This window comes from Vigna umbellata, chromosome 2, assembly GCF_029865625.1.
Source record: "Vigna umbellata cultivar VRB3 chromosome 2, Vumbellata_1.0, whole genome shotgun sequence".
In the NCBI taxonomy this organism is placed as follows: Eukaryota; Viridiplantae; Streptophyta; class Magnoliopsida; order Fabales; family Fabaceae; genus Vigna; species Vigna umbellata.
This window is the reverse complement of record NC_142166.1, coordinates 51346394-51373468: the sequence shown is the minus strand read 5'-3', so window position 1 is coordinate 51373468 and position 27075 is coordinate 51346394. Positions and strand designations below refer to the sequence as shown.

General features: G+C 28.9%; 3 protein-coding genes across 4 annotated transcripts; 1 reads left to right on the top strand and 2 right to left on the bottom strand.

Annotated features, from left to right (window-relative positions):
• The first annotated feature begins 10524 nt into the window (after nt 1-10524).
• On the top strand, nt 10525-11271 carry LOC148204271 (plastocyanin). The gene has a single exon (XM_088107405.1). The coding sequence runs from the start codon at nt 10589-10591 to the stop codon at nt 11087-11089; it is 501 nt and encodes a 166-aa protein (XP_087963531.1). The 5' UTR covers nt 10525-10588; the 3' UTR covers nt 11090-11271.
• LOC148204270 (phospholipase D delta-like) lies at nt 10967-14460 on the bottom strand. 2 transcript variants are annotated; one of them, XM_088107404.1, is made up of 4 exons: nt 14353-14460; nt 14020-14187; nt 13588-13788; nt 10967-12645 (listed from the first exon to the last, which is right to left on the bottom strand). In XM_088107404.1, exons 2-4 carry the CDS (start codon nt 14176-14178, stop codon nt 12352-12354), a joined length of 654 nt encoding a protein of 217 aa, XP_087963530.1. In that variant the 5' UTR covers nt 14179-14187; nt 14353-14460; the 3' UTR covers nt 10967-12351. The 2 variants fall into 2 exon arrangements, with proteins under 2 accessions (XP_087963530.1, XP_087963529.1); XM_088107403.1 differs by having other exon boundaries at nt 14309-14454.
• A 1070-nt stretch (nt 14461-15530) lies between these two features.
• LOC124824039 (uncharacterized) lies at nt 15531-21903 on the bottom strand. Its single transcript, XM_088107402.1, has 12 exons — nt 21638-21903; nt 21244-21463; nt 20961-21161; nt 20804-20874; nt 20009-20171; nt 18594-19187; nt 18059-18439; nt 17893-17968; nt 17753-17816; nt 16552-16687; nt 15998-16111; nt 15531-15916 (listed from the first exon to the last, which is right to left on the bottom strand). Exons 1-12 carry the CDS (start codon nt 21745-21747, stop codon nt 15851-15853), a joined length of 2196 nt encoding a protein of 731 aa, XP_087963528.1. The 5' UTR covers nt 21748-21903; the 3' UTR covers nt 15531-15850.
• Nucleotides 21904-27075: the final 5172 nt, after the last annotated feature.

Genomic DNA, 27075 nt, shown 5'->3' with positions numbered 1-27075 from the left:
CTGGCAGCTTGAAATTAAAGATATTTTGGCCACGTCATTTGGTTTGCTTTGGTTTGCTTTGTTCCAGTATCACCTGCACTCATCGTAATGATGTCTCTATTTTCATTTTGTCATGAAGGGTGACAACCAAGTTATGGGCGTCATCAAGCAGCTTCCAAACATGGCGCTTCGAATCGAAGAAAGAATGAGATTTTTTCCCTCACGCGAATCCTAATAGTTCGTTGCCCCAATTTGTTTCCCCAATCTCAGTTGCATTTCTCAATTAAAGGGCCGCTCTGAAAGTTTTTCAATTTTCCTAATATACCCTTACCCAAAAGTGATTATACCTCTGTGCATATGAATTATCTAATACAAAAATCCTTTTAAATGTCCAATTTAACGGCAGACCTCTAATTGATTAAATTTTACAAAAACAAGGACTCCATTGATACGCCGAAAAGAAAGAGAACCTATTTGAAATTCATGACCAAAATAGGGACTTACGGAAACATTAAACCTTCTTTTAATGTGCCTTAGATGTTCCAATAAGATTGATTTATTGTTCCTACTCTATTTTTTATAAGTTTCATGTATTATATTTCTTTCTTTTTTAGGATATTTGTATGATAATAAAAATAAGATGTAATTAGTTATTTTATGTATGTTTTCATTTAAAAATGTCAAATTGTTCTTTAAATTACTTTTAATTTTAATTTATTTGTGATTTGTAAAAATTGGTGTAATTTAGTCCTACAAAGATTATGTTAATTATATCAATAAAATAAATCATTTTTATTAATTTTATTTAACAATTTTAATTTTAACAAAAAAAATCTATGATGAGTTTTAAAAGATTTGTTTAATTGCTTAGTTGGTAGCAAACTAAGGATGAGAATGGGTCTTGGGCATGGATACTATCTACCCGTAATCCGACTCGATAAAAAGAAAATTCATCCGCTATCCAACCTACTATCCGCACGGATATCCGCTTAAAAAATACTCGTGGGTATTTTAAAATCTGCGGATACCCGTGAATACTCACAAATATTTTAAAAAATATATTTTTTAAAATTATTAATAAAATTTAAATAAAATTATAAAAATATATAAAATATAATATAAATTAAATTAAATATAAATTAATTAAATAAATTTGACCTTATAAAATATAAATTAATGTTAATTGTAATAAATTTAACTTAATAAAATATAAATTTAATATTTATTTTTATTTTTTATGGATAACGGATATCCGCAGGTACAATTAGTGATGTGGCAAAATACTGAGCTAACGTGCCGAAAGCAATTTTTTTTAAAGAGCTTGCAAATCGTGTTAATCAAACACATAACCTAGAAATCATAAAAGCAACTAGTAGATTGCTCCAACTCAAGCTTATAGTCAGCGCTGCACTATCCGAAACCCGACCCGACAAAAAAAAAATCCACCCGCTATCCACACGGATACCCGCTTAAAAAATATCCGCAGATATTTTAAAACCCACGGATATCCGTGATACCCGCGGATACCTACAAATATTAAAAAAATTTATTTTTATAAATTATTAAAATAAAATTTAAATAAATTTACAAAAAAATATATAAAATATAATATAAATTAAATTAAATATAAATTAAAATTTAATTAAATTTAATCTTATAAAATATAAATTAATATTAATTTTAATTAAATTTAACTTAATAAAATATAAACTAAATTTTTATTTTTATTTTTTGCGGGTAGCGGATATTTGCAGGTACAGATAGTATAATACCCGCACCCGACCCGTTTATAAGCGGGTATTAAAATATCTGCTATCGCAACTCGTGGATAGTAAGTATTTGCAAGTGTTAACTATCCGTCGCGGATTTTATCCGTGAATATTTACGGGCACGAATTTTTTTGTCATCCCTAACTGCACATCTTCTTCTTCAACCATTAGAACCCTAATTACAAGTAATCTCTTTCTTTCGTGAAACACTCTAATTCTATTAACATTTAATTGTATTAATTATATTTTTCTCCAATTAAGAAACCCTTAATATATTCAATTTCCACGTAACCAATATTGTACCTCACATGCCAACCTAATATATGTCAACTAAATGTCACAACGAAAGTCAACATTATCAATTTAAGCATAGTTAACCAGATAGGACTTGATTGATACAATTATACCACATACGTTTTCAAAAGCGGATACCAACTAAACACTAACAATTGAATTTAGGGATCAAATAAATAATTAAGTCTAAAAAATTTTAACAACGAAAATATATCAACTTTTTATAAATTAAGATCAAATTAATTTAATTTTTATTATCAAAGTCTAAAATAACATAACAACAAACCATTTTAGTGTAAAAAACTAAATGATTAATTAAAAAAAAACAAATATAATCATTTCTATCAGCATTGTTGCTCTGTGCTTGTATATTTTCCATAACCACGGGTTGACAAAACTTATATGCTCATCTTGACAGAAACTATTAAAATTATGATTTTTCCTGATACTAGTACGTGATTTTTTTAACTTCAACCAATTATTTAATACTTTTTATTTAATTTAAATTTTTTAAAAGCGAATATTTATGGACTTTTGTTTTATTTCTAATATTTGTTTTCTAAATTTATTCGGAGCGAGATCCTCTTTTACATGGGTATATTGTTAGTTATTAAAACAAATTAATGAGTTCAATGATTGACGAATAATAAAATCTGAGTTAAATTCATATAAAAAATTAACATTAATTTTAATCTAAATCTTTTACACAATATTTAGATGAATAATATTATCAGTGTTATATAACATCCCAAATTTCAAATACAACATAGTATATAAATCTTTTGGTGTCATTTAATAGTAGAACATAAAGAAAAAACATATAATACAAATATGTTTTTAGTATACACTCTTCCAAAATCATAAACATTTTTTCAAAATATACATATAACCCATCTAATACAAAATATAATCATAATATTTTTAAACATTTCAAACTTAATTTCTTAAGTCTTTAGGTAACTTTAGTGTTGTACACTTTGCTCACATGTATTATTTTATGCTCACATGAATAATATGATATAATACAAAGATAAAAGCACACACCAAAATAAAACAACACTGGATAAAATAAATTAGACTAACAATTTAGCTATTATGACCAAAATATAGGATTACACCTATATTTATAAAAATTACTTGAATTATGATCATAATGAAATATTTATCATATGATTCTATTCCTATTCTATTTCATTTAGTAATAACTCAAACACTACATAAAAGTATAAAATATATTATTATTTTAAAAAAATCATGTATTCTTAGACTTCGATACCACACATTTGTTGTATTCATTCTTTCTTAGTTGAGTCTGTGTATCTTGAGATAAGAAGGTAGGTAACTTACATTTACTATTACATTAATTACTAACTACCAACATTGAGCTGACCTTAGCACCAAAGTGTCTTCTGTAGGTACCTTTTGAATGATCAGTTTGAAACAACAATTGAACTTTCGGACAACATTCATAGTTTGGACGACACAACATAACTTAGACTATTGACCTCGACCATATACCCAAAACAACACTCATACATTTTCTTGTCATCGAGGGACTTCAACTACAAAGTGTGACGGACACCCCAAGAAATAGAAAATCAAACCAACCAGACCGACTCTTACAACGACTTCTCATGTTGCCAAGAAACATAAGAGTATGGATCTTTGATTATGTGACAATATCTAAGTGGCTAGGGGAATCTTAATGTTTAATATTGAGGGTTGAAACACAATAAAAATTCACCTACAAAAAACTCTCTCACACTCAAGTTAGTAAGATGATTGAGATTTTGTAAATACAAGAGAATGAATATGAGCCTATGTATTCCCAATACCAAATGTATTCATAGAGTTTTTAAGCCTTAGGTTCATGTTATAAAATAAATAATGTGATATCAAATAATTCAATAAAATAAATACTTAACCTCAAATAAATAATAATAATAATAACTTAATACTTTATCGAAAATAAAAATAACATTATGATATAATCAAACTAATAAGATTTATCATAATTATGGTTAACATGTGAATATTTGTTCTCATAAACGTATTTTAGATTGTTTAAAAGACGACAATCTTTATTGAATATTATTGATATGTATTATTACTCACGCTATTATATTATTATTACTCGATCAAATGATTGATAATAATATTATTATTATAATATATTTTTTTAATTTAACAAAAATAAAGTGTGTTGACTCAACTTTTTTTTTTAATATGATTAATTAGGAGGACTGAGAATAATGAAATAAATTAAAGAAAACATTTTAATACTTGAATTATAAAACCTATTTGAATTAAAAATATTGATATTATTGTAATATTTTATTTTGAAAATCTTTAGAAAATTTAATTTTATAATAAATCACAGGACAAACTAAAATTTCATTTAAGATATTTAAAAACTTAAATTAGATAAGAAGTTGTATAATGTGATATAACTCTGAATGAATTAATAGTAGATAAGAAAATAACTATTTAAAAGGTAAACATGGACAATAATTTGATATCATATATTGACGATTATTATATAAATATATAAAAGAAAGATTCTTTCATTTTTTTTAATCTCAAGTACAATATTGTTTTTTATGCATATGAAAATTTAAAATAGATTGCGTGATGATTATATAATTATTTTACTTATAATTTAGTAAGTTAAGAATAAAAACATGTTACTTCATACTATTACACATACATGTTCATGCAATCTAGGAATATAATTTTACAACAATTGTTTTGTTTTTTATTTGATAAAAGAAGAGAGAGTATTATGCATTCTATTAACATTTTTATTTTTACTTTAATATATAATTTATTTTAAAATTTCTTTACCATACATATTCTATGAACATCGAAATTATTGATGGATACTAATGTTTCAATTAGAATTATCTTAAGTAATATAATTAAGGTCAATTATTATGTATCGAAGATATTGTTAACTTTGAAGCTTAGAATTTTGTTGTCATTTTATCTTTAAAAGATATTTGAGATGATGAAAAGATGAATGAATATTTAAATTGTTTTAGTTATCGACTCTTAAGAGATATGAGACTATTAGAATAAATAGAAACAAATTTTGAATATATTTTTGTTTTAAAATTTAACATATTCTTTTAAATATTTGATTAACGGGTTAAATATGTTTTTAGTTCTTAAATTATCAAGCGATTTTGAGTTTCGTCCCTTTTTGAAATGTTTGTTCATTTTCGTCCTCTTAATTTGGAAACTCGTATTTTTATTCCTTAAAAACCAACAACGTTAAGTTTTCTGTGAGGTGGCTAATAGTGAGCCACATGTGATGCCAATTTTCAGGTCTCTTTGTTTCTGGTGGGGGATGCAAAAACCCTAATGGGTTTCTGATGGGTAGAATGAAGAGGGTTTCACCCTACTCCTCCAACATATTTCCTGCAACTCCAAAAATTTCATTTTTTAACCTTTTAACATATTATCATCCTACACTTCCAACTCTTTTAAAAATTTATTTTTAACTTTATCATAAATATATTTTTATTTTCTTCTCTTTCTTATTAAAAAACACTCTACACCACCTTAATAATAATTTAATTTAATTTAATTTAAAATTTAAATATTATTTAATATAAATTTATATTTTAATAATTATTAAAATATTATTTTATTATAATAATAGTTATATTAAAAATATAAAAAATAAAATAATAATAATAATATTTTATTATTATTAAATTTTAAATAAAAACCAAAATTTTAAAAAACTTATTTATCAAATATTAAAATCCGTAACAGTTTTGCTTTTTATTTAAAATTTAATAAATACTTAATTTAATTTAAAATTATAATATTATTTTCTAAATTTTAATATTTTATTAATTATTAAAATATAATTTATATTTTATAATAATTTTATTAAAAAAATTAAAATAGTGATAATAATGAAACTAAAAATAATATTTAAAATCACATTTAATATTTAAATATATTAAATTATATTAAAATATTAAATTAAATTCAATAATTATTAAAATTAGAAAAAAACAAAATTTTGAAAAGATTCTGGTTAATCGGATATACAGATCCGATAAGTTAGCTTTACGGATATGGATATCCGATAAATAATTGATTTTAAAATTTTATTTTTTATTTAATTTTTAATAATTATTTAATTTAATTTAATATTTTAATATAATATAAATAATTCTTTTTAAAATTTTGTTTTTTATTTAAATTTTAATAATTATTTAATTTTTTTATATTTTAAAATAATTTAATATATTAAATATTTTATTTAATATAATTTTATTTTTGTTGTAATTATTTTATTTTTATACTTTTAATATAAATATTATTATAATATAAATATTTTAATAATTATTAAAATATAAACTTATATTAAATAATATTTAAATTTTAAATTAAATTATTATTAAGGTACTGTAAAATGTTTTTAATAAAAAAGAGAAAAAAATAAAAAAAATATTTATTAAAGTTAAAAATGAAATTTTTGAAAAAATTGGAGGTGTACGAGGGTGAGATACTAGAAGATTAAAAATGAAAATTTTGGAGGTGAAGATAAGATGTTGGAGGTGTAGGATGAAAAAACTTTGTGTCTAATTTCCCAGGCCGTGCATTCTTCTGTTTGCATCACTGTTTTCACTCATACACTCCAGTTGGGCTCTCTTTCATTTATTTCTTTGCACACCACTTTTTTCCATTCAGGCACCCTCCCACTTTTGTGTTTTGGGCTTAAATCTTTTTTCTTTGCGCAGCCCATTTGTTTCTTACACCTCCAATGCTATTTTCGGCCCTTTTTTTTAAATTTTCAATTCATACACTTCCTATATTTGCTAAATCTCACTCTATATCTTTTGTTTCATTTCTCTTTATATATGCACCTTATTAACTTGCTTTCGATATTTATTTCATTTATTTTAAATACTTACCCTTTTATATATATATATATATATATATATATATATATAATATATAGATATATATATATATATATATATATGTATATATATATAATATAATATAAAAAATACATAAAAATTACGAAAAAAGAGAACGAAAATATATTTAAATTGTTTTTTTTGTGTCATCTTTTGCATCGTTCTAGTGCCTAACATCTCTATTTCTCTTTAAAAAATAATTTAAAAATATTTAAATATTGTTTTAAAGGTATCAACACTCGTGTGATTGTCCGCATAGTGTTTAAAATTTTTCTTTTTTAAAAAAAATAATTAAAAAATATTTAAATGTCATTTTAAAGGTATGAGTGTGATCGTCCTTATCCTCTTGATGTTTAATAATTTTTTTTAAATAATTAAAAAAATAAAATATCGTTTTAAAGTATATGTGATCGCCTGCATTGTTCTAGTGTTTAATATATTTTTCTCTTTTAAAAATTAATTTAAAAATGTTTAAATATCGTTTTAAAGATGAGTATTCGTGTGATTGTCCGCATCGTCCTAGTGTTTAGTATCCTTCTCTCTCTTTTTTAAAATAATTAAAAAACACTCATGTGATTGTTTGCATCGTTTCGGTGTTTAATACATTTCTCTTTTTTTAAAATAATTAAAAATAAATAAATATCGTTTTAAAGGTATGAATACTCGTGTGACCGTCTGCGTTAGTTTAGTATTTCTTACCTTCTTTTTTCTCAACCATGCCAAAAATATGAAATCGTTCAAAATCTAAGATATTGGATTTCCCAAACAAACAATCTTTCAAAAGAAACATGTAACTCTCATTCCTCATTTTAAATATGTAGGAACACGGTCAATATATGTCAGCCCAAAAAACTAAAAAATATCTTTATTTTAGAGTGTTGTTTTTTTTGGAATAGTTAGACATTTTGAAAACCACATTACTTTTTGCGTATTTATTTAAGAGTATTACCTTCTGGCATACGCGGTAGGGTGTTAATATCTTCCCTACGCTTAATCGATTCCCGAACTTAGAACTCGGTTTTCGCAGACCATGCCTTATCATTTTATGGTTTTTGTGTAGTTTTTCAAAATAAACTATGGTGACAACTCCAAAATCTTTTTTTCAAACTCGTCTTTTTTGGTTTGTCGTTTCGTCGTGATTCCGATTCGACACCATATTACTCTATTTTGAAAAAATTATAACTAAATTAAATAAAAAACACATATATAAGGATTAAATTGTTAACAATGACATTAACATGTGACATTGTCCTATCACGTTATCAGTGTCATGTGTCATACTAAGGACCTCACATGTGGACAAAAATAAAATTGAAAAAAAAAATAAAAAAATCACATATTAACGCATGGTATGTCATTAAAGTCATTAGTAATTTTTTAAAAAAATATCTACTTATGATACTTTTTCAAAGTTGGGACGCAATTAAAACAAATTGTTACTCATTGGGTACAATTCGAAACTTTCCAACCAAAATAAAGACTAAATGAATAATTAAAGTTAATATAAATGGTTGTTTGATTACTTTAAGAAGCTATTATATCTAACAAATAACTGAGTGATTGTTCACTTGATATTTAGTTTTTAAAATTTATATTATTAGTTAATTTAAAAAATATCATAATAAAAGTTAAGGTGTACAACTTAAAATTACTTACAATCACAAAATCAATTTGTTGTCAACTTATACAACGCTGAGTGGTATCAAAGGGGCGTTGAACTGAACGATAGTTTGTGATGCAAGTTTGGAAATATTTTAATTTCAAAGCACTAAGCGACAAATTGTACTCTTGAACGCCACTCTTTATGAGTGCTTTGGCGTTAAGTGTCATCTTTGCATTGTAGGTCTAGAACAATTTAGTTCCTAAACGTTGAGCGTTAGAAAGTGCCGCTGAGCATAATATTTAATGAGAAGAAGGACATTTAGTGTCAAAATTTTTACTGAGCGTCACTTTTTGAGAAAGATTTGGCGTTAAGCACCAAATTGTGTGTTGGATCTGTTTTCTTCTTTGATGGTTTGAGATTAATTAATAATAGACTTTATATGTTTATGATTATTAGTGTGTTTGATTAAAATGACAACATGGACATGTATTATGATGATGGTGAAAGAATTTCAAAAAGAATTTATCTGTGGTGATTATCTTAGTGTATGTATTAACATATGAGATTTCAATAAGGATCGTGAACTCTAATAACTATTCATACTCAAATAAAATAAATTGAGTTGTGTGGTGAAAGTCAGAAGAGATCATTGCCTTTGGACTATTTGGTCACAAGCGCAAAAGACATTAACCTTGTGAGTAGTAGGATGATAATCTCTTTATCTATGACTTTATGGAGTATAAATACTACTAAAAATTCACGCTTACAATGAATCTCAATGTTAAAAGCATGTTTCTGAATAATTGACTATAGTGTTAATTGTTTGTATTAATATATATGACTTATTATATTTTATACATACTTAGTTTATAATTGATATAATTTAGGATAATTTTTTTTCAAACTAACTTATCTTGATATTCATTTGTGTTTCTTATGTTTTATTTGTTTATTTTGTGATGTTTAATTCACTGAGTAAATAGAAAGTTAAATAATGATACATGCATATATGTCAGTAAATAGAAAGTTAGATATTGATACATGTATGGTAAAAGGTAAAGTTCTCCTAAGTAGTTTTATAATTTCTTAGTAATTATTTTGTATAAAAATTATCTCTTTTAAAAAAATTATATGATTCATTGTTAGTTTTATATATATTAATTATTATTTTAGATAACTGTATTAATATTTATATGTTTATAATTATATATTTTAGTTTATTAATTTTATCATATTTTATTTAATACTTTTACATTATGGATATTACAGTCTTATTTTTTTACTTTAATTTGTAGCTATACAATATCAAAATAGTTTAAAAATAAAATTAATGTTAGAAAAAACAATAGTTAATTTCTATGAGATGATTTTTTTTATATCATTTTGCTAGTTACTTCTTTTATTCATCAAAATAAACGGAGATAAATTTTCTTAATTATTTTTCTTCGTATTTATATTTATCTAAAGAATATTTTATTCCATTGTATCTCTACGGGGTGATGATTATTAGTAATAATCTAAAACTCCTTACACGTGATTTATTAGTAATAGTGATTTATTTCCTTTTATTTAGTTAGATAAAAGATAGAAATATAAAAAATAATGTGGTTTTCTTGAAAGTTTGTGCCAGCGATGAGTATCTTACTAACATAAGATTCACCACCACCACCTCTTTTTTGAGTGTGTTAATTACAGAACAGAGATTCTACTTCAGATGTATATGTGACAGTGAAAGAAATGAAAAAAGAAAAATCTACGCCACGTCAGAGGATAACATCTGATTCAACCAATGGGAGCAATGGTGATGAGATGATGAGATAACCCTTTCACTCTGCATTATCTGAATCACCCATTGTTCCTCTTCGCACAGCCACACAAAGAACAATCCACACCCTTCTCAATTCTCTCACTCTATAAAAAACAACCTTACCATTTCGTCGTTCTGATTTCCCCATTCCACACACAAACCTCACTCGCCACACCTTCCTTCACGAACAGACATGGCCGCCGTCACCTCCGCCGCCGTCGCCATTCCCTCATTCACCGGCCTCAAGGCGAGTGGAACAACCAAAGCGAGTGCCGCGGTTAAAGTCTCAGTTCCCCAGGCCCCACGCTTCGGTATCAAGGCTTCCCTCAAAGACCTTGGAGCCGCCGTAGTGGCCACCGCCGCCAGCGCCGTCCTCGCCAGCAATGCCATGGCCCTCGAAGTCTTGCTCGGTGCCGGTGACGGCTCTCTAGTCTTCGTTCCCAGCGACTTCTCCGTGGCCTCCGGGGAACAGATCGTGTTCAAGAACAACGCGGGGTTCCCGCACAACGTTGTTTTCGATGAGGACGAGATTCCCAGTGGGGTGGATGCAGGGTCAATCTCTATGCCGGAGGAAGAGTTGCTGAACGGACCTGGTGAGACTTACAGCGTCACTTTGAGTGCCAAGGGATCCTACAGTTTCTACTGCTCGCCTCACCAAGGAGCTGGTATGGTTGGAAAAGTCACTGTTAACTGAATCTCTTTCTGTGACTGAACAACAAGATTCCCGTGGTTCGTTCTTGTGATTTTGTTTTTGTAGAAGAGCTTAATTTACGTCGTTCTTGTTATCATGGGATATATATTGTTATGTCATGGATGAACATATAATATCTTTCTTGTAATTCGTTTGCTTCCTTTGCTGGATTAATTCTCCCTTAATCCTCCCTCGTGTTGGTTCACTGCTTAAGATACTATTATTTTCTTTGGTCAAAGTCTCACGTATGGATGATTAATGAAGTTAAATAAATACTTAAATCACTTCCACGGATGACCAAAAACAAGTATACTCTATAGTTAAGAAATTAAAAATATTTAATATCCTAAAAATTTAAAATATCTATTGTAGCTCAATATAGTTATCTCATGCAAATAAGTTTATTTAACTCTATTTGATATTTGTTGATCTTTAAATTGTTGGAGCTGGGATTCACAATTCATTACCAGATCGTACACATTTTTTTCTCTCCTTTGATGAAAAGACTACGATGCGTTGCAGAAAATAATATTGCAATTACATACCATTGAATAAATTCTTCGATTTCAGAATTAAATTCCTAGCAGAGAAGTAGAAAATCTGACTAATTTATTAAAAGTTACAACTTCAAGAATGTATTTTTTATTAGGACACGTGGTATAATTATTTTTTTATATTGTATCTATTGACATACTGTTTAGAAGTACTAGCAAAATTAAGTTTAGAGATGGATATAAAATAGATAACTATAAAAGGATGTTACTTTTAAATAGTTGAAAGAGAAAAGAAAAGAACAGTTAAGGATAGTATAAAAATGCACTTAAAAATAAGAAAATAATGAAAATATTAAGAATGTCCAATTATAGGAGATTACAAAATTTACGATAATGAATTTCACTCTTTTCAATTATACATATTAATCTATGGTATAGAAAAACATCTATCTGTAATATAAATTAGCGATATATATATTTCATACTGAAATGTTAAATTTGCATCAGCAGAGTGATTAACAAGTGTTGTCTGATTAAGAATTAGGGATGCAAATGTACAAGTGGAAGGAGATGAATGAATGGTTTATTGGACATTCGACCATTAGGCAGAAAAGAATTGATACACATGTACAATGTGGCCGTGACATACAGTCCACTAATAATTACTATACGCAGCCTGTAGCATACTAAAAATGTTTTAACTTTTTCTATACCAATTGAGCCCTCCGATGTGAGGTTTTTTGACGTAGAAATTAAGAGTGTATGCTATGCCTATGTGGTTAGAGCATCAGGAAGGTTGGATCTGGAGCCAAGCACCTTGCCTCCAACATCTGGGAAAGACTCAAATCCAGGTAGGGACTTTATCTTCCCAGTGGCATTTATACTCACAGGATATTTGATCAGGTGCCCTTGCAATGGATTATAATCGTCAGATGTGTACCTCCTCCAGTTTTCTTCAGCAATACTGTTCACACTTCTCACGCATTCCAGACTTTCAGGATTCTTAAAGCAAGCTTGTATGCTCCCTATGTGTTCTGCCCATAAAGACATCCTATACCCATATACCTGCAAATACCATAACTAAGTTCTCTCCAATGAAGCAACTGGGGACTTTTCTCTGCCCTCTAAAAGGAAAGAAAGACAAGCCTGATTCGACCCGTGAGCCAATTTTACAAATAAAGTACGAATATGGGTTTTAAAACAATTTATTGCCTTAGAGTATCTCAAATACGAGATTTTTATTCATGTGTTTGAATAAAGTACTAATAATAGTAATATGATATAGTAAAATCTATTTTACATTTATAACAAGAAAAGTAACTTAAGAGAATTGTTTCTATTGAAGTTGTCGTAATAGCAACCTATTTTTTGTTTTTGAAAATTTGATTGTAAACCCACACATCGTGACATGTAGATGTTGTTGGTCAAATCAGCGTATAGTTGTTGCTACTAACCAGTGTAACCAGAATGGGACTCGTGACATGGTAAAAAAAACAGCTAAAGTTGGTAGCGCTAGAAGTTAATTTAAGTAAAATGTAAAGATGACATGATACAAAAAATTAACTAAAATTGGTAGCACCTATAACCGGTTTACCTAGAGTTCCACAGTTGCATTGTAAAACATAAACTTTACCTATTTGAATTATTTACCATGCCATGAGTCTCACATTTGCGTCTCACTAGCGTTTCGCTATTCTGCAACCCTTCCTTGCGAATTATATGGGACATGCTATATGGACTCGCAGTCAAATTTTCAAGAAAATAAAAACAAGAAGGTTGATGCGGAGTGACTCTCCCTAGTTAAACTAGTTGTTTGATCAAATCAATAGTCAAAGGAGTCTTGTGCTAGTAATTAGCTGTTTTGTTTCATAAAAGGGGTGCAGAATGTTGAATAAGCCCGAAAGAAGTAAATAACTAACGTACTCAATTTACAGTCCATACACTCACACACACACCAAAAGGAAAGTTCTGTAAATAATAATTGACAGTATATTAAATGATACTAACCTGACCATGTGGATGCCCCTTTTTCTTACCCCATGTATGATGGGGTTGATACGCACCCATGGCTATCTCGGTGTCTCTTGATCCAGCCATAGATCGTTGATTGATATTGGCAGACCCAAGAATTACATATTCGTCATCCACAATCATTCCCTTGGCATGTACATAAATCATGAACCTTCGGAACTTTTGTGAGGCTGAAATCTGATTACATAAAGATGTTAATGTGATTAAATGCAAAAACAAGAATAATAACCCCGAACTACTTATCCACCAAGTAAATTGGTAATTACTTCGCAATTAAAAAACAAGTTGTTTTCTAAAATATCTCTCAGTGTAACTTGATATTATAAATAAAATGAAGTCTTTAAAAATGGAATCAACATTAAATGAAGTGTTTTAGAAATAATGTTACTAAATAAGCTGAAGTATTACCGTTTCGCCATTATCTGGAGACGAACTACTTGGACTTAAAAAACCATTTTTCAACGGCTCTCGGTTTCCAAGACAATAAAAGTTGAGATAATCTTGTGGATGATGGTCAAGTTCCATAACTTTTAATTCCCGAGCTATGACATTATACATCATTTGCATAGTTTGTGCCTGAAAATGTGAATTCCTTTTTATAATTAATAAATATAACACTTGCAATTGATCAACGAACAAATTTTTTTCCTATTGTAGACTTTTGCATGATAAGCTAGCAACGTAATTTTTAACTAACCTGCCAAAAGAGTATCTCTTGCACAGAAGCAGAAGAAGGGTTACCTTCGGGCCACATTGGGATGACTATATACACTGTAAATCTCTCCTTGGATCGTATCTTACTAACTATCTTCAGTGCCAACTCCATCGGAATTAGGTTATCAGCGCCTGATCNGAATATAAAACAGTCCGTAACTGGAACTTAGTTGTAATGTTACCTCTCAATTCATTCGTGCCACTGTTCTAACATTCAGTAGTAGTCTAAGCTTTTGCCTGTTTAAAGAAATAATGGTTTTTTAGTATTTTTTATAACTTCCATTTTTTTTTCATATGGCTTTGAGCTTTTATTCTGAAGTATTCTTTTTAAGAAAAAGGAACTTGAATATGATTTCAGTTAAAAAAGCATTATCGTCTTTTAATTGCGATTTTTTTATCTCGTCGACCGACCTTTTTGTTACGATTCCCTTATTTTTTTCAGCCATGCGAGGGTTTTTTTATTTGTGTTTCAAAATTTATTAGTTTTTAAGTGACTCTTGTATGACAAAAAACTATATATCAAGCAATACTAAGTGACAACAATTCTCATTTTAAAAATGTCGATCTTTAAATATAAATCATATAATTCCGAATGATGGTCAAGATGAAAAATATATTTGGTAATCACATGGTTACTTAAAAAATCAAGGATATTTACTTACTTTGGATCATTGAAATATAATATAACAATTTACACTTATAGTTCATGTTTCTTATAATAATTATGTTTTTCATTAATAAAATAAAATCAGTTGTCTTCAATGACGAAGCTGGAAAATAGAAAGTGTGTGGTATCAAACATTGACCAAGATAATATATGCACGACGCATTGGACGACCCAAATAAGGCTCAGTTGTGGGTTTAGGGGCTGTGTAACTTTCCCTCGGTCATCAACCCCTAGTCCAAGGAACAAAATAGGAACAAAGGGATGACTCAAAAATACGTAAAACACAATTAGACATGTTTTGTTAGATCAATTCCAACCTTGACTGAGGACCTTGAACTAGTCGTTTTCTTTTTCACTTGGGGTACTTTGTAGTTTTGAAGAACATAACAATTTAAGAGTTACTTCAGGATCTTCTTAAAGTACTGGTTAAACACATTAAGGGCATCAAGTGGCATTTGTCTTTACTTTTTATATGGCATTATAAACATACAACGCAAAACTTTTTAAAAGCTTTTATTATGAAATAAAAACAAAAAGCTTAACAAAGAGTAAAAGAGCTGCTATAATAATAACCTTAATTCCTTGTATACCGTACAAAATCCTTAAGAATGAATATCTAGGAAACAAATATTTTTGCAGACTTTAGTGAACCTAATGCCAATTAAATAATTGACAAATCCATTGGGGCGTAGCATTAGTAACTTGCAATATAACACCCATTGACCATTTCTCTTACAATATCATGTTCAAGGTATTTGGTTGGTAGAAGTGAAGAATAGAGCAACAAAATGGTTTAAGGGTATCATCTGAGAAATAATCCGTTAAAATTGTTCTCTCTAACCTATGACCGAGTGGTTTCTATTCAATCCAATGTGCTTCTAACATTCTAGCCATAAAACTGTACCGGTCAGCAGCTTCATCAATCTGGCAAATATATATCAAACTTGAGACGTGATATAACAAAATTGAGAGAAGGGAAAATCAACCAGGATCCGAAATCGTTACCATTTTCTGTGTTGGACGTCCAGCACCATGTCCAGACTTGCAGTCAATGCGACCAATTATAGGGTTTGTCTGGAGACTTTGTTCCAAACTCGTACAGAGGACATGCTGCATGGTCTGAAAAATATTGAAATCCTGGTAGTGTTAGAAAGGAAAGGAAAGAAAAAAAGTTGTAGGTGCTATCAACGTGAGTTTCTTGCCCATCCAGTAGTCAAATGAGAGTGAAACATATATGCAAAAAAATTGACAATTAATTGAGTTTGTTTAAACAAATTTCTCCATAAACATAACAAAGAGATTTTTTTCTCATGAACTAAAATCAACTTGCATTAGCAATCTCATCAATTTCTCTAAAAAAGACTTTATTGTTAATGCATAAACTAATTTTAGCAAACGTAGATATCTATTTTATATTTTCTTCTCCTAGAATGTTTTGGAGAGAACATTAACTAGACCAATCTTCAAACCACTTATTTTGTACTTTGCAACACAATTTTATAAATAGAAGTTAACTTGTGTCTACAATCTGAATGTGAATTCATAAGAAGCAGACCCACCGCTAATAACTTCAACGTGTGCAGTGGCACAACACGATCATCATGATCAGCTGTCAACAGCATGGTTGATGGGTACTGAATAGACTGATCAGTATGCTGTTCCCATGGTCTCCTGACATTATGTAGTGGAGAGTATCTACAACAGTGGATAATAGAAACAATCATTTTCAATACACAAGTTACATATCCAACATTAGGAAATCACAGGAGTTCATTAAGCAACCTATTCTACCACATTTTTTTTATTCTATCCCCTTTTACATAAAATAATATTTAGTATTTACCTTCTCTTCAAGATCCTTGTATAAAATACAGAAAAAAATTGAAAATACCAAACTTCAACAAACCAGGAAGAAAATATATATATATATATGGTGCTTGAAATGTTGGGAGTTAAAAACACACCACACCAACATAGAAAATAGGAATCCCCCAACAGAACTATCAATAACTGGGGCAAAATGCATAGCTTTATGCTCTGTACCTATCAAGACAACTTCAGCTTCAGGACCAAAGAATAACATGCTGTGTGTCACACACACACACACACACACACACATATATATATATATATTTTTTATATTTATATATATATTTATATTTATAGAGTTCCGTATTCTTTTCTGTTATATTCATCTATGATAACCAACCTATCTAATGACAAAGGCACGAGGAAACAACGTCATCCTATATGAAAGTATGTCATAGATCTAAATCTAATGTAATGCCACTATCTCTTCAGTAAATCATAACTAGCTTTTCAAAACAGGAGGTGCGTGTGATGTGGTCTATGTGTAGTTTATGACTTCTAAGGAAGAAAAGATCGATCAACTGGATCTGAAGTTATATAATAAAAAATATTTGAAATTACAGAACTAGTGATAGTATGATACTAGTCCAACAAAGGGTTTGTCAATAAGAAAAGTGGTGGGGTCAGGTGGTGTGCACCTAAATTATGATTAATTTATCCATGCCCATCAAATAAGTATTTCTGAAATGCCACATTTCAACAACCTATCATCAGCCCTTTTAAATTGTCTAAATGTAACGCCACACTTCCACCACCATCTCCATCAGTACACTACGTTATCATGAGATGTATGTGATTTCAAAAAATTTGCCACAAAAAATAAACAAACTAAATTTTGGTGATTTCATGTTTTCATACATAGCTGATATTTTAAGATAGGATAAAACTTACTTGATTAGCCAATGAAACTCTTCTTCCTTTTCTGAACAACCATAATCTGAGGTCCACGCATGACCTGGATAACTAGTCTTCATTAATATGTGAAAGTTTAAAAAAAAAAAAAATACTGGAAATAACAGATTTAAAGAAACCTATGGTAAATTTGTGGAACCGTAGCATGTCCATAACACCAACATGAGCTAGAGCGCAACCAAATAAATCGGGTCTCTGTACAGAGAAGTAAGAATATAACAAACAGAGAGATGTTAAATGAAAAGGTACAGAAGAAAAAATCAGAAGACAGCAAATGAACTGGACCTGATTTATACAAGCACCAACAAGAAGTCCACCATTGCTTCCACCTTCAATACATAACTTTTTGGGTTGAGTATAACCCGTAGATACAAGGTATTCTGCTGCGGAAATAAAGTCATCAAAGCAATTCTGCTTCCTTGCAAGCGAGCCTGCTTTGTGCCATTCCTCCCCATATTCTCCACCACCACGAATATTTGCTATGCAGAAAACAACACCTAAATGTCTCGTGATTACAATGCGACTGACACTGAAATATGGTGTAATGCTGATGTTAAAACCACCATATCCGTATAATAAACATGGATGTGAACCATCCAAAATAATATCCCTTTTCGCAACAATGAACACTGGGATTTTGGTAGCATCTTTACTACTCACGAAATCCTGAAATGTAGCAATTACATCAAAGAATTAGAAGAATCAAGTTGAGCAACAAGAATACATGCAGAATTTTATTTCAAAACTGCCAATTTAAGTAAGGTGAAACTAAAAATTAGATAAAACGAAACAGTATTATTAGAAAATATATTTTTCTTACCTGTTTAACATGAAATTCAGATCGATCAAACCCTGGGACAACAATTTCACGAAATATTCTCATATCAGGAATCTCTGTTCCCAAGTTACACTGGTAGATGATACCAGGTGTTAAAAAACTTGTAAAGCTAATGAAAACCACACTATCTTCACGCCGCCCGGAAACTTCAGAAACTGAGCCAATGTCAATTGGTAATTGGTGCAGAAAGGAACCTGTTTTTAAGTCTCTAACTTGCAGAACATACTTTACATCACTCAAGTAACTCACTATCAGTTGGTTGCCGTTTACAGCACATGCTGACTCAAGTACATCTTTTTCTGACTCTTGGACGACATCAATCCAAGTAGTTGGTTCTTTCAAATCCACTCGGACTAATTTATATTTTGGAGCATCTATATTAGTTAAAAATGTAAACACAGTATCATCATTCGCAATGGCTTCATACTGTGCATCAAAGTTATCAATAAGTTTGACAAATGGGAGGAGGGTATTTCCATTCCGAAAGCTTTCCAACCCATTAGGAATTTTGGATAAGTCACAGTAGTAAAGTTTGTTGACTGGATCGCACCCTTCTGAAATATGGAGAAGAATATACTGCACAATAAAAAAAAAACGAGAGTCATGTTCGTGATAAATATAAAATCATGTTCATATAATTCACTGTAGTCCAGTCAAGCAATAGATGAAAACAAAATCATACCATACTACACTACATTTTTTTGCTTGCAAAGTTGTGAAATTGATGACTTTTCCTACAACCTTCTCTGATGCTATGTGTCAACATAGATTCTCATTAGGTATACAAAATGTACATATTAATGAGTTGCTTACCTTTTTATGATATTTAAGTAAGATTTGAAAAGCAACAGAATAAAGCTCCAGGTTTGTAAGATGAGATGCTTCAAGAAAGAAAAATGCATATTGAGCAAAAACATTTTATCATAGAAATATTTCATACTTGCTATCATTGAAAATAAAAACATTATCGTTTTAGTCCCTATAAAAATTGTTTCATTTTAGGTCCTAAAAATTACAAAGTCATGCAGTTTTGGTCCTTCCTTAGTGAAGAACTAAGACCATATCATTTTTTTTATAAAAAGTATGGATTACAAATTAATAAAATATTATAGAAACTAAAACTGTCCCAATTTCAAATACTAGAAACATATTTAAGCCAAATGGAAACCGGGCAAAGCAATATTGTAAAGATCCAGGCTTTCTAATCAATGCTAAATCGGGTAAATAGATACCTTCTAAAAAATATGGAAGGCATGGGCATTAAACATGAAGCATCAGTAGCATTAACATTAGAAAAATTTGCTAAGGTATTAATTGCACATTTCTTATATTATGCGCATATAAAAAGAATACAGATAATGTCACATAATTATAAAGCAATGACAAAAATAAAGCACCTGGCCATCATCAGTAACACCTCCTCCAAACGAATATTTGGGGTTTTCAGGATCTCTCCAGCACAAAATATCTTCTGATTGATCTGTACCCAGAAAATGGTAATAGAGCTGATGATGAAGGTTAGCATTTGTTTCAGTCCCAGCATGTTCTACTTCTCTATCTCTACAGTGTAAAAGCAGAGAATTAAATTCATGTTTTATGCAAGATAAACTGAATCGACCCCATTGTCATTCATCACCACATTTGTAGAAAAATCACTCTTGACAAAGAAAAGAAAATTCACGATTGTTTACTCTGCGTTTTTTTATAATTTGCATATTTGTAGTTGAAGAGCAATAGCAAATTAGGATAACCAACTCCCGCCGTCTATCTTCGTTAATGCCCAACAGATTCTATCAAATTGTAACGAACATGTGGCATTTTGAAACTCAAAAACCTCTGCAACTGATAGCATGGTTGGACTCACATTACATTATCTAGAAACATATTTAAATATAAACTAACGCGATTTCACGTAAACATTCATAAGTTTAGTTCAACAATAAGAAATTTATTCTGCATCCACAATTGAATATGAGTTGAAACAACTTTAAATAAAGTTTAGCATTAGTTAACAAAATTATACTGAGTTTCACTACTAAGTTGCCTTTAAAATTAAAAATAAATCGCATCTTTTTTCAAAATCAATTCTACTCAATCAAATTCATTCAAAATTTGCTATCCCAATCACACACCGAGAAAAACCAAATCCTGTTCTTCCAGTAAAAAAAATGTGATAATACGAGATCACTTACTTTGGTGCTGGATAGCGGCTATAAAAGAAACCTTTGTTGTCATGCGTCCAACTAATTGAGGAGAACTTTACCTGAAACATATAATATTTACCATTACAACCATCAGTAGATCATTTCTATACCTTTTTTTTTAATAACGGCACAGCATGATACTCACCCACAGTAAAGTATCGGGCTCAACATTTCTGTCGTCAATCCGCAGCACTTTTATAGTCGTCCAATCGCTACCGCTTGAACTAAGCGCATAAGCCAAGTATTTGCCATCTTCACTTACTGACAGAGTACTCAGCGACACAGTTCCGTCTTCACTGAAGCCATTGGGATCGAGTAACACCTCTGCCTCACCCTCCAAACTCTCCTGAAATAGTTCAATGTATAATTGAATCCGAGAAACTTAAAAACAAACAAACATTGAACGCGTAATAAATTAGCTACCAAACCTGCACATAAAGGATATCTTGTGCCTGAAGCCCAGTGTTGTGAAAGTAGAAGTACTTATCCGCTCGTCTAAACGGCGCGTGGTAACGAGGATGGTCAAAAAGCTTCGTTATCGCTTCCCTAAGCTTGTCTCTCGTTTCGCATTTTTGAAGAACCGAATCCGTCAGTTTAACCTGTTCCTGTACGAACTCTTTCACTTCTTCCGCATCAGGGTCTTCGAGCCTTAAACCAAAATAGATAAATTAGAATAGACTAAATGCATATAAAGACATTTGGAGGAAATTTGTCTCTATAATTTTCAGACCGGTGTTTTATAACTTTTTGGAATTAATTGGAAGTATAGAGAAAAACTAATCCGAATAGAGCAACAATAACAATTGAATTTGATTTGAGTACCATCGGTAAGGATCGGCAATTTTGACGCCATGGTAATCTTCAAGGACGGTGTCGTCTCTGCGAGCAGGAGGATATTGCAGAGAGATATTTAGGGCAGAAAGAGAAGTCATGGTAGGACGGATTAAGAACTGAAATGGCAATTGTCAACTTGGTGTGGAGCTAAACACTCCGAGATTTGGAACCAGTACTCGCTGATTCTTCGGGAATATCTAGGACTCACCCTTAATTCTATCGGTGTTGTTGATCCAAATCAAACAGAAGTCATGGTACAAGTTTTGTAATGCTGTTAATATTTGTTTATCTATGGCAATGTATTAAGGAATTATTTTATATACTTTTTTTTACTTTATATTTGAAGTAATCATTGTTTTAAATTAAAATCAAAATTTTATTATTTTATAGATTAAAGTAGTTATTTTATTATTTTATTTTTTAAGAACTATTTTTCAATTTAAATGATTATTTATAATAAAGATATTTTACAATAATAATTTATATAAATCATTAATTTTTATAATTATTCATAGTAAAAATTATTTTATAACTTGATAAATTTTTATTAGAATAAAAAATAAATAACACACATACACAATATTATGTTTCCACTGATTATTCATTAATAACAAACACATATTCATAATACGTATAATATTTAATTAATGAATTTGATAATATTAAAAAAATTAAAGAGTTATTTACCATTATTTTTTAGAACTAATTAATTAAAAATAAATAGTATTATTTAAATAGTGAATAGTTGTTTACCATTATTTTCTACAACTAATTAATTAAAAATAAATAGTATTATTTAAACAGTGATTTCACTATCTTAAAGTAACGAATTATAAAAATTACAACTAATACTATCAATACTAACAATAATATCGATATTTACTAAAAATAAATCGTTAGTTGCATACAGTGATATGTAAGTTCAAAAATTTATATATAAATAGTGCTATATACGAATTACATACATATAAAAATCCATACATAAAATTATAAATAATATTACATGTGAATTTATCTGTATATAATCACCTAACAGAGTAATACTCAAAGCTTGTATTAGTGACATACCTTGACATATATATATAAAAGAAATATTGAAAGACGAAAGCATGTAAACATCAAAGAACACTTAAACCTCAAATAAACATTTCATATTTATACATTAATATTGTTTACATAAACATAATCTCAATTATATAACAATACATGGTAACAAAGAGTTATACAAATAAGCTCTAAACATGCATAATGCTAATAATCATGATCATCATTTCATTTATGGTTGATATTCTCGTTTGAACATCATTGTTTGGCTAATTTTTTTGCTTATTATTTTCGACTGAAAAAACTGTTGTGCAGTTACGGTTACGCGAAACATGATAAAACTTTGAAATTGAAAATTCATTTGTCAAATCTACTGCTTTGCTAATTGGGTTTGAAGTTAAATAAAGTTCCCTGCATTTGGTTACTAGTTACATATCTATCATATGTAACTAATATTAATAATAATAATATTAAAAAATAAATATTTAAATATAAATTTATTTGTTTTGAATTATAAAATATAGACTAATGGACTAGTATTGTATAATAAAACAATATTATCATATAATTAAAATTTATAATAAAACTTTGAGTTATATGTTATATTAAAATAAAATGTGTATGCATATCTCATTGTTAACGTAGGTATATTATGTAATATAATCCTACCAAATAAATACAACATGAAGTTCATGTTATAATGTTTAATAGAAAGGCATGTACATAATAGATATAAACAACTTAAAAGAAATAGAAATGTTAAAAATGTATTGGACTATGGAATAATTAAGAGGAAAATAAGAAGTTGAACTTAAAATATTCTAAATAAAAGTAACATGGAAAATTATTTGTTATTTTTCTATCTATTTCTATAAGAGAGGTTTAAAACTAAACTATCCCAATTTAAAATCAAAGAAGAAAAATCTTAATGTTGGTATATTTGAATTTCTAACAGTTCATTATATATTTCAATTTATACTTATCATTTTCCAGTTATGTTTATTTTTTATAAATGTAAGTAAATTGAATTTGATTGTATTTTCATTTACACAAATCTCAGCATTTATTAATTATAATTACTTGTTGGAAATTTAGTGTTATATTGTTGTAATTAACTTTTAGTACAAAACTAATTTAGTATTATGTTGTAATTTTATAAGTTAACTTTTAAAACAACAATAGTTCAAATTTTTTTCTTTACATAATTAATTTCAGTTCAAATAGGGATGGTTAATATTTTTTATTTGGATAAGTTAAAAGTAATGAATGTATGTCTTTCCAATGCTTATTGTTAATTAAGTCAAGCTTTGGAAGTAACACTAATTAATTACTTCAGTTATCATAACAGGGCCGAGGTCAGGTTGCACTGCCCCACACATCCTTAGTTCTCATAATAGTAACAAACACATATTGATCTTTTGTTTACTTGAATGTATTTGGAAGAGAGTGACTGAGTGGATTTGAGAGATTTCAAAATAATATTTTTTTTATTTGAGTGAGATAAGTGAGAATTAGTGTAGGATTTGATTAATGTAACAAATTAAAAAAATTTACTTCCAAATTCACTCTCACCTACCTCTAAATCCACTCAAATAAACAACAAACAAATTAATTTTCAAATCCTCTCAAATCTATTCAATCATTGTCCCCCAAATTCATTCAAGTAAACAAAGCCTAAATGCTCACAAGTGAATAAGATCCAAACAAATGGACGTAATGACACACTATTCATACTTCATTGAGAAGAGGGTATAAAAAGAACTAATAAAATTAAGAAAAATTATAATTGGACCAACGGAGGAAAATTTAACACTATTAGTAATAGAAAAACCAACCATGTTTTTCTAGTAATGGTTCCACCATATATTTCAACACAGAAATGCTTCCTCTGGGAGAGAAAAAAAAATGGAAAGAAAAAGATGAAAAAAAAATCAAGGTCAATAAAAAATAATTTTTTATTTATTAGTCATTATTACATAATTTAAACCAATCTTTCAAAGAATACCACAAAATAGTATGAAATACATTAAATAGAAGAAAAGAAAGAAAAATAGTAAAAAAATTATTCATGAATATTTGGGATAATATTTTTAACGATTAGTAGTAATTGGGTATTCTCTATTATTTTTTTGGACAGTTTTGTGTAAACCAGGCTTTAGTTTGGTCTTTAATAATAAAATCAACATTTTCATAATCTCAATACAATGAAATCAATTGAAATTAATCCATTAAAAAATACGAAAGTTAATATCAGTTGTCTTCTACTTCTAATTTTAGCTCTCTAAATATCATGTTACACTCGTTTAATCAGTTTAAAATACATCCTTACCTCACCATTTCATTTTACTAATTTCTTCCTTCTATATTTGTATACCATAATAACTTTCATTCCAAAAACAGTGTATCCAAACTCATTTCTCTCACTAAGATGTCAAACTATGAGACAGAAACATAGAGATCATCCAATAGTAAGTTATAAACATATAAAAATAAAAATCACACCACGGATTTATGAATATAACAAATGATAATCAGATAACTGATTTATGTTTTATTCTATGCTCAGTTTTAAGTTTTATGCATTTTACTATGAACTAAACGAAACCCTTACTTAATTTCAAAATATTTTCATACTCATGTATAGTGTGTAAACAGTTCAATATGTTATTTTTAAAAATTTTACATCAACTAAAGATATAAATTTATAATATATAAATTTATAATATATAAATTTATAATATATAAATTTATAATATATAAATTTATAATATATAAATTTATAATATAAAAGTGAGAGGTCACTACATCTTACAAATTAATTTTATAAAGTTAAATTATACTTAAAAACTCATTTTTTAATATCATATCAACCCATGGTTAAAATCTATTCTAACCATTTCTATACATTGCGTGAAACAAATGCATTGAAAGGCCTGTCTTGACTAACAAATTCTTTCTTCAAATTAAGAAAGCATAGTAGTATTTTTAGCTTTTATGAAATTTTACTTATTTAATTAACATTTGGAAGGCTGTCATTTTATGTTGAAAATACAAACCCTAAAACCTCACAGGATAAAAAGCTGTGCCTAATAATAACATCAGGGTGGAAGAGGCAAGACCCTTTACAGGTTACAAACACACGTAACTATTTTTATACTTTTTCATGGTCCACTTCGCTTGGAAGAAGGGCCTATTCAAACAGTACTCATTTACCTCTTCACACGATTCTTTTTCCTTACCCTTTGAACTTGAAACATAACTGTTTTGTATGAACAAACGGAACGGAACAGAATAGATGGTTAGAGTAAAATATGATGAGAAAGAATTCAGAGGTCAAAAGAGACATGTGGAATAGTGGAGTAATAATGAGATGGTCCCATAATTAAGGCTAATTCCCAGCACTCTGCAAGGAGTACACTTGTACCAATTTAAATTGAAGGATTTAGTCGTACAAAAAGTTGGCTCCAAAACACATACTATGTTCATAGGCTATATCTACTATGAACATTGCATAACTAGCTCCTACCATAGCTGCTAGCTGTTGGGATGCAACAGCAGCGACTCAAACCTATCCCGCATCTTTGAGGGGCCAGCCACTATTTCAGACAGACTCACTCTGCTGTCGTGAATTTTTACACTACCCAATCACATTTCCTATCACATTCATCATTACCTTCCATTTCACATTTTAATACTTTATTTTAATATAAAACATAGACATAGGTGTACTAACAAAATCAGTTCTTGAATTATGTTTAATGCAGTCTCCTCAGACCTTCTCTTAACTTAGCATAAAACAGAAGTCAAATTCTAAAAAGGTGGAAAAGGAGATAAACAATCATGCTTATAGGCACCTAGGATGAAAATTTTAATCACAAAGACTACACATCATTTCATAATATATATATATATATATATACACATATATTGTCTAAAGATATTTATCACTTTCAGTCAAACTGTACCAGGCAGAGTATCCATTTTCAAGCTTCCTATTGATAGAAAGGTGTAGCGCTGACTGATCTATTATTAGACTTTTAAAAAGTTGAAAAACCTAATATCATTTCAAGGCAAGGCAAGAGGAGAGAACAAAACAGAAGGTACCGAGTGTTGCAAGTAACCTAGTATTATTTGGCTACTCAGCTTTCTTCCAAGACGTAGTGCTGTGGTTTTGAATTTATCTACCCGCAAAAATGTGCTTACTTTTCCTTTCAATTAGTGGGTATATATATATATATATATATATATATATATATATATATATATATATATATATATATATATATATATATATATATATATATATAAAAGGTGGTAATGTCAGAGTTTTCAATCATAAGAGGGCTCGTGTAACTTTGTAAAAAAGTATAGTGTATTCAGTA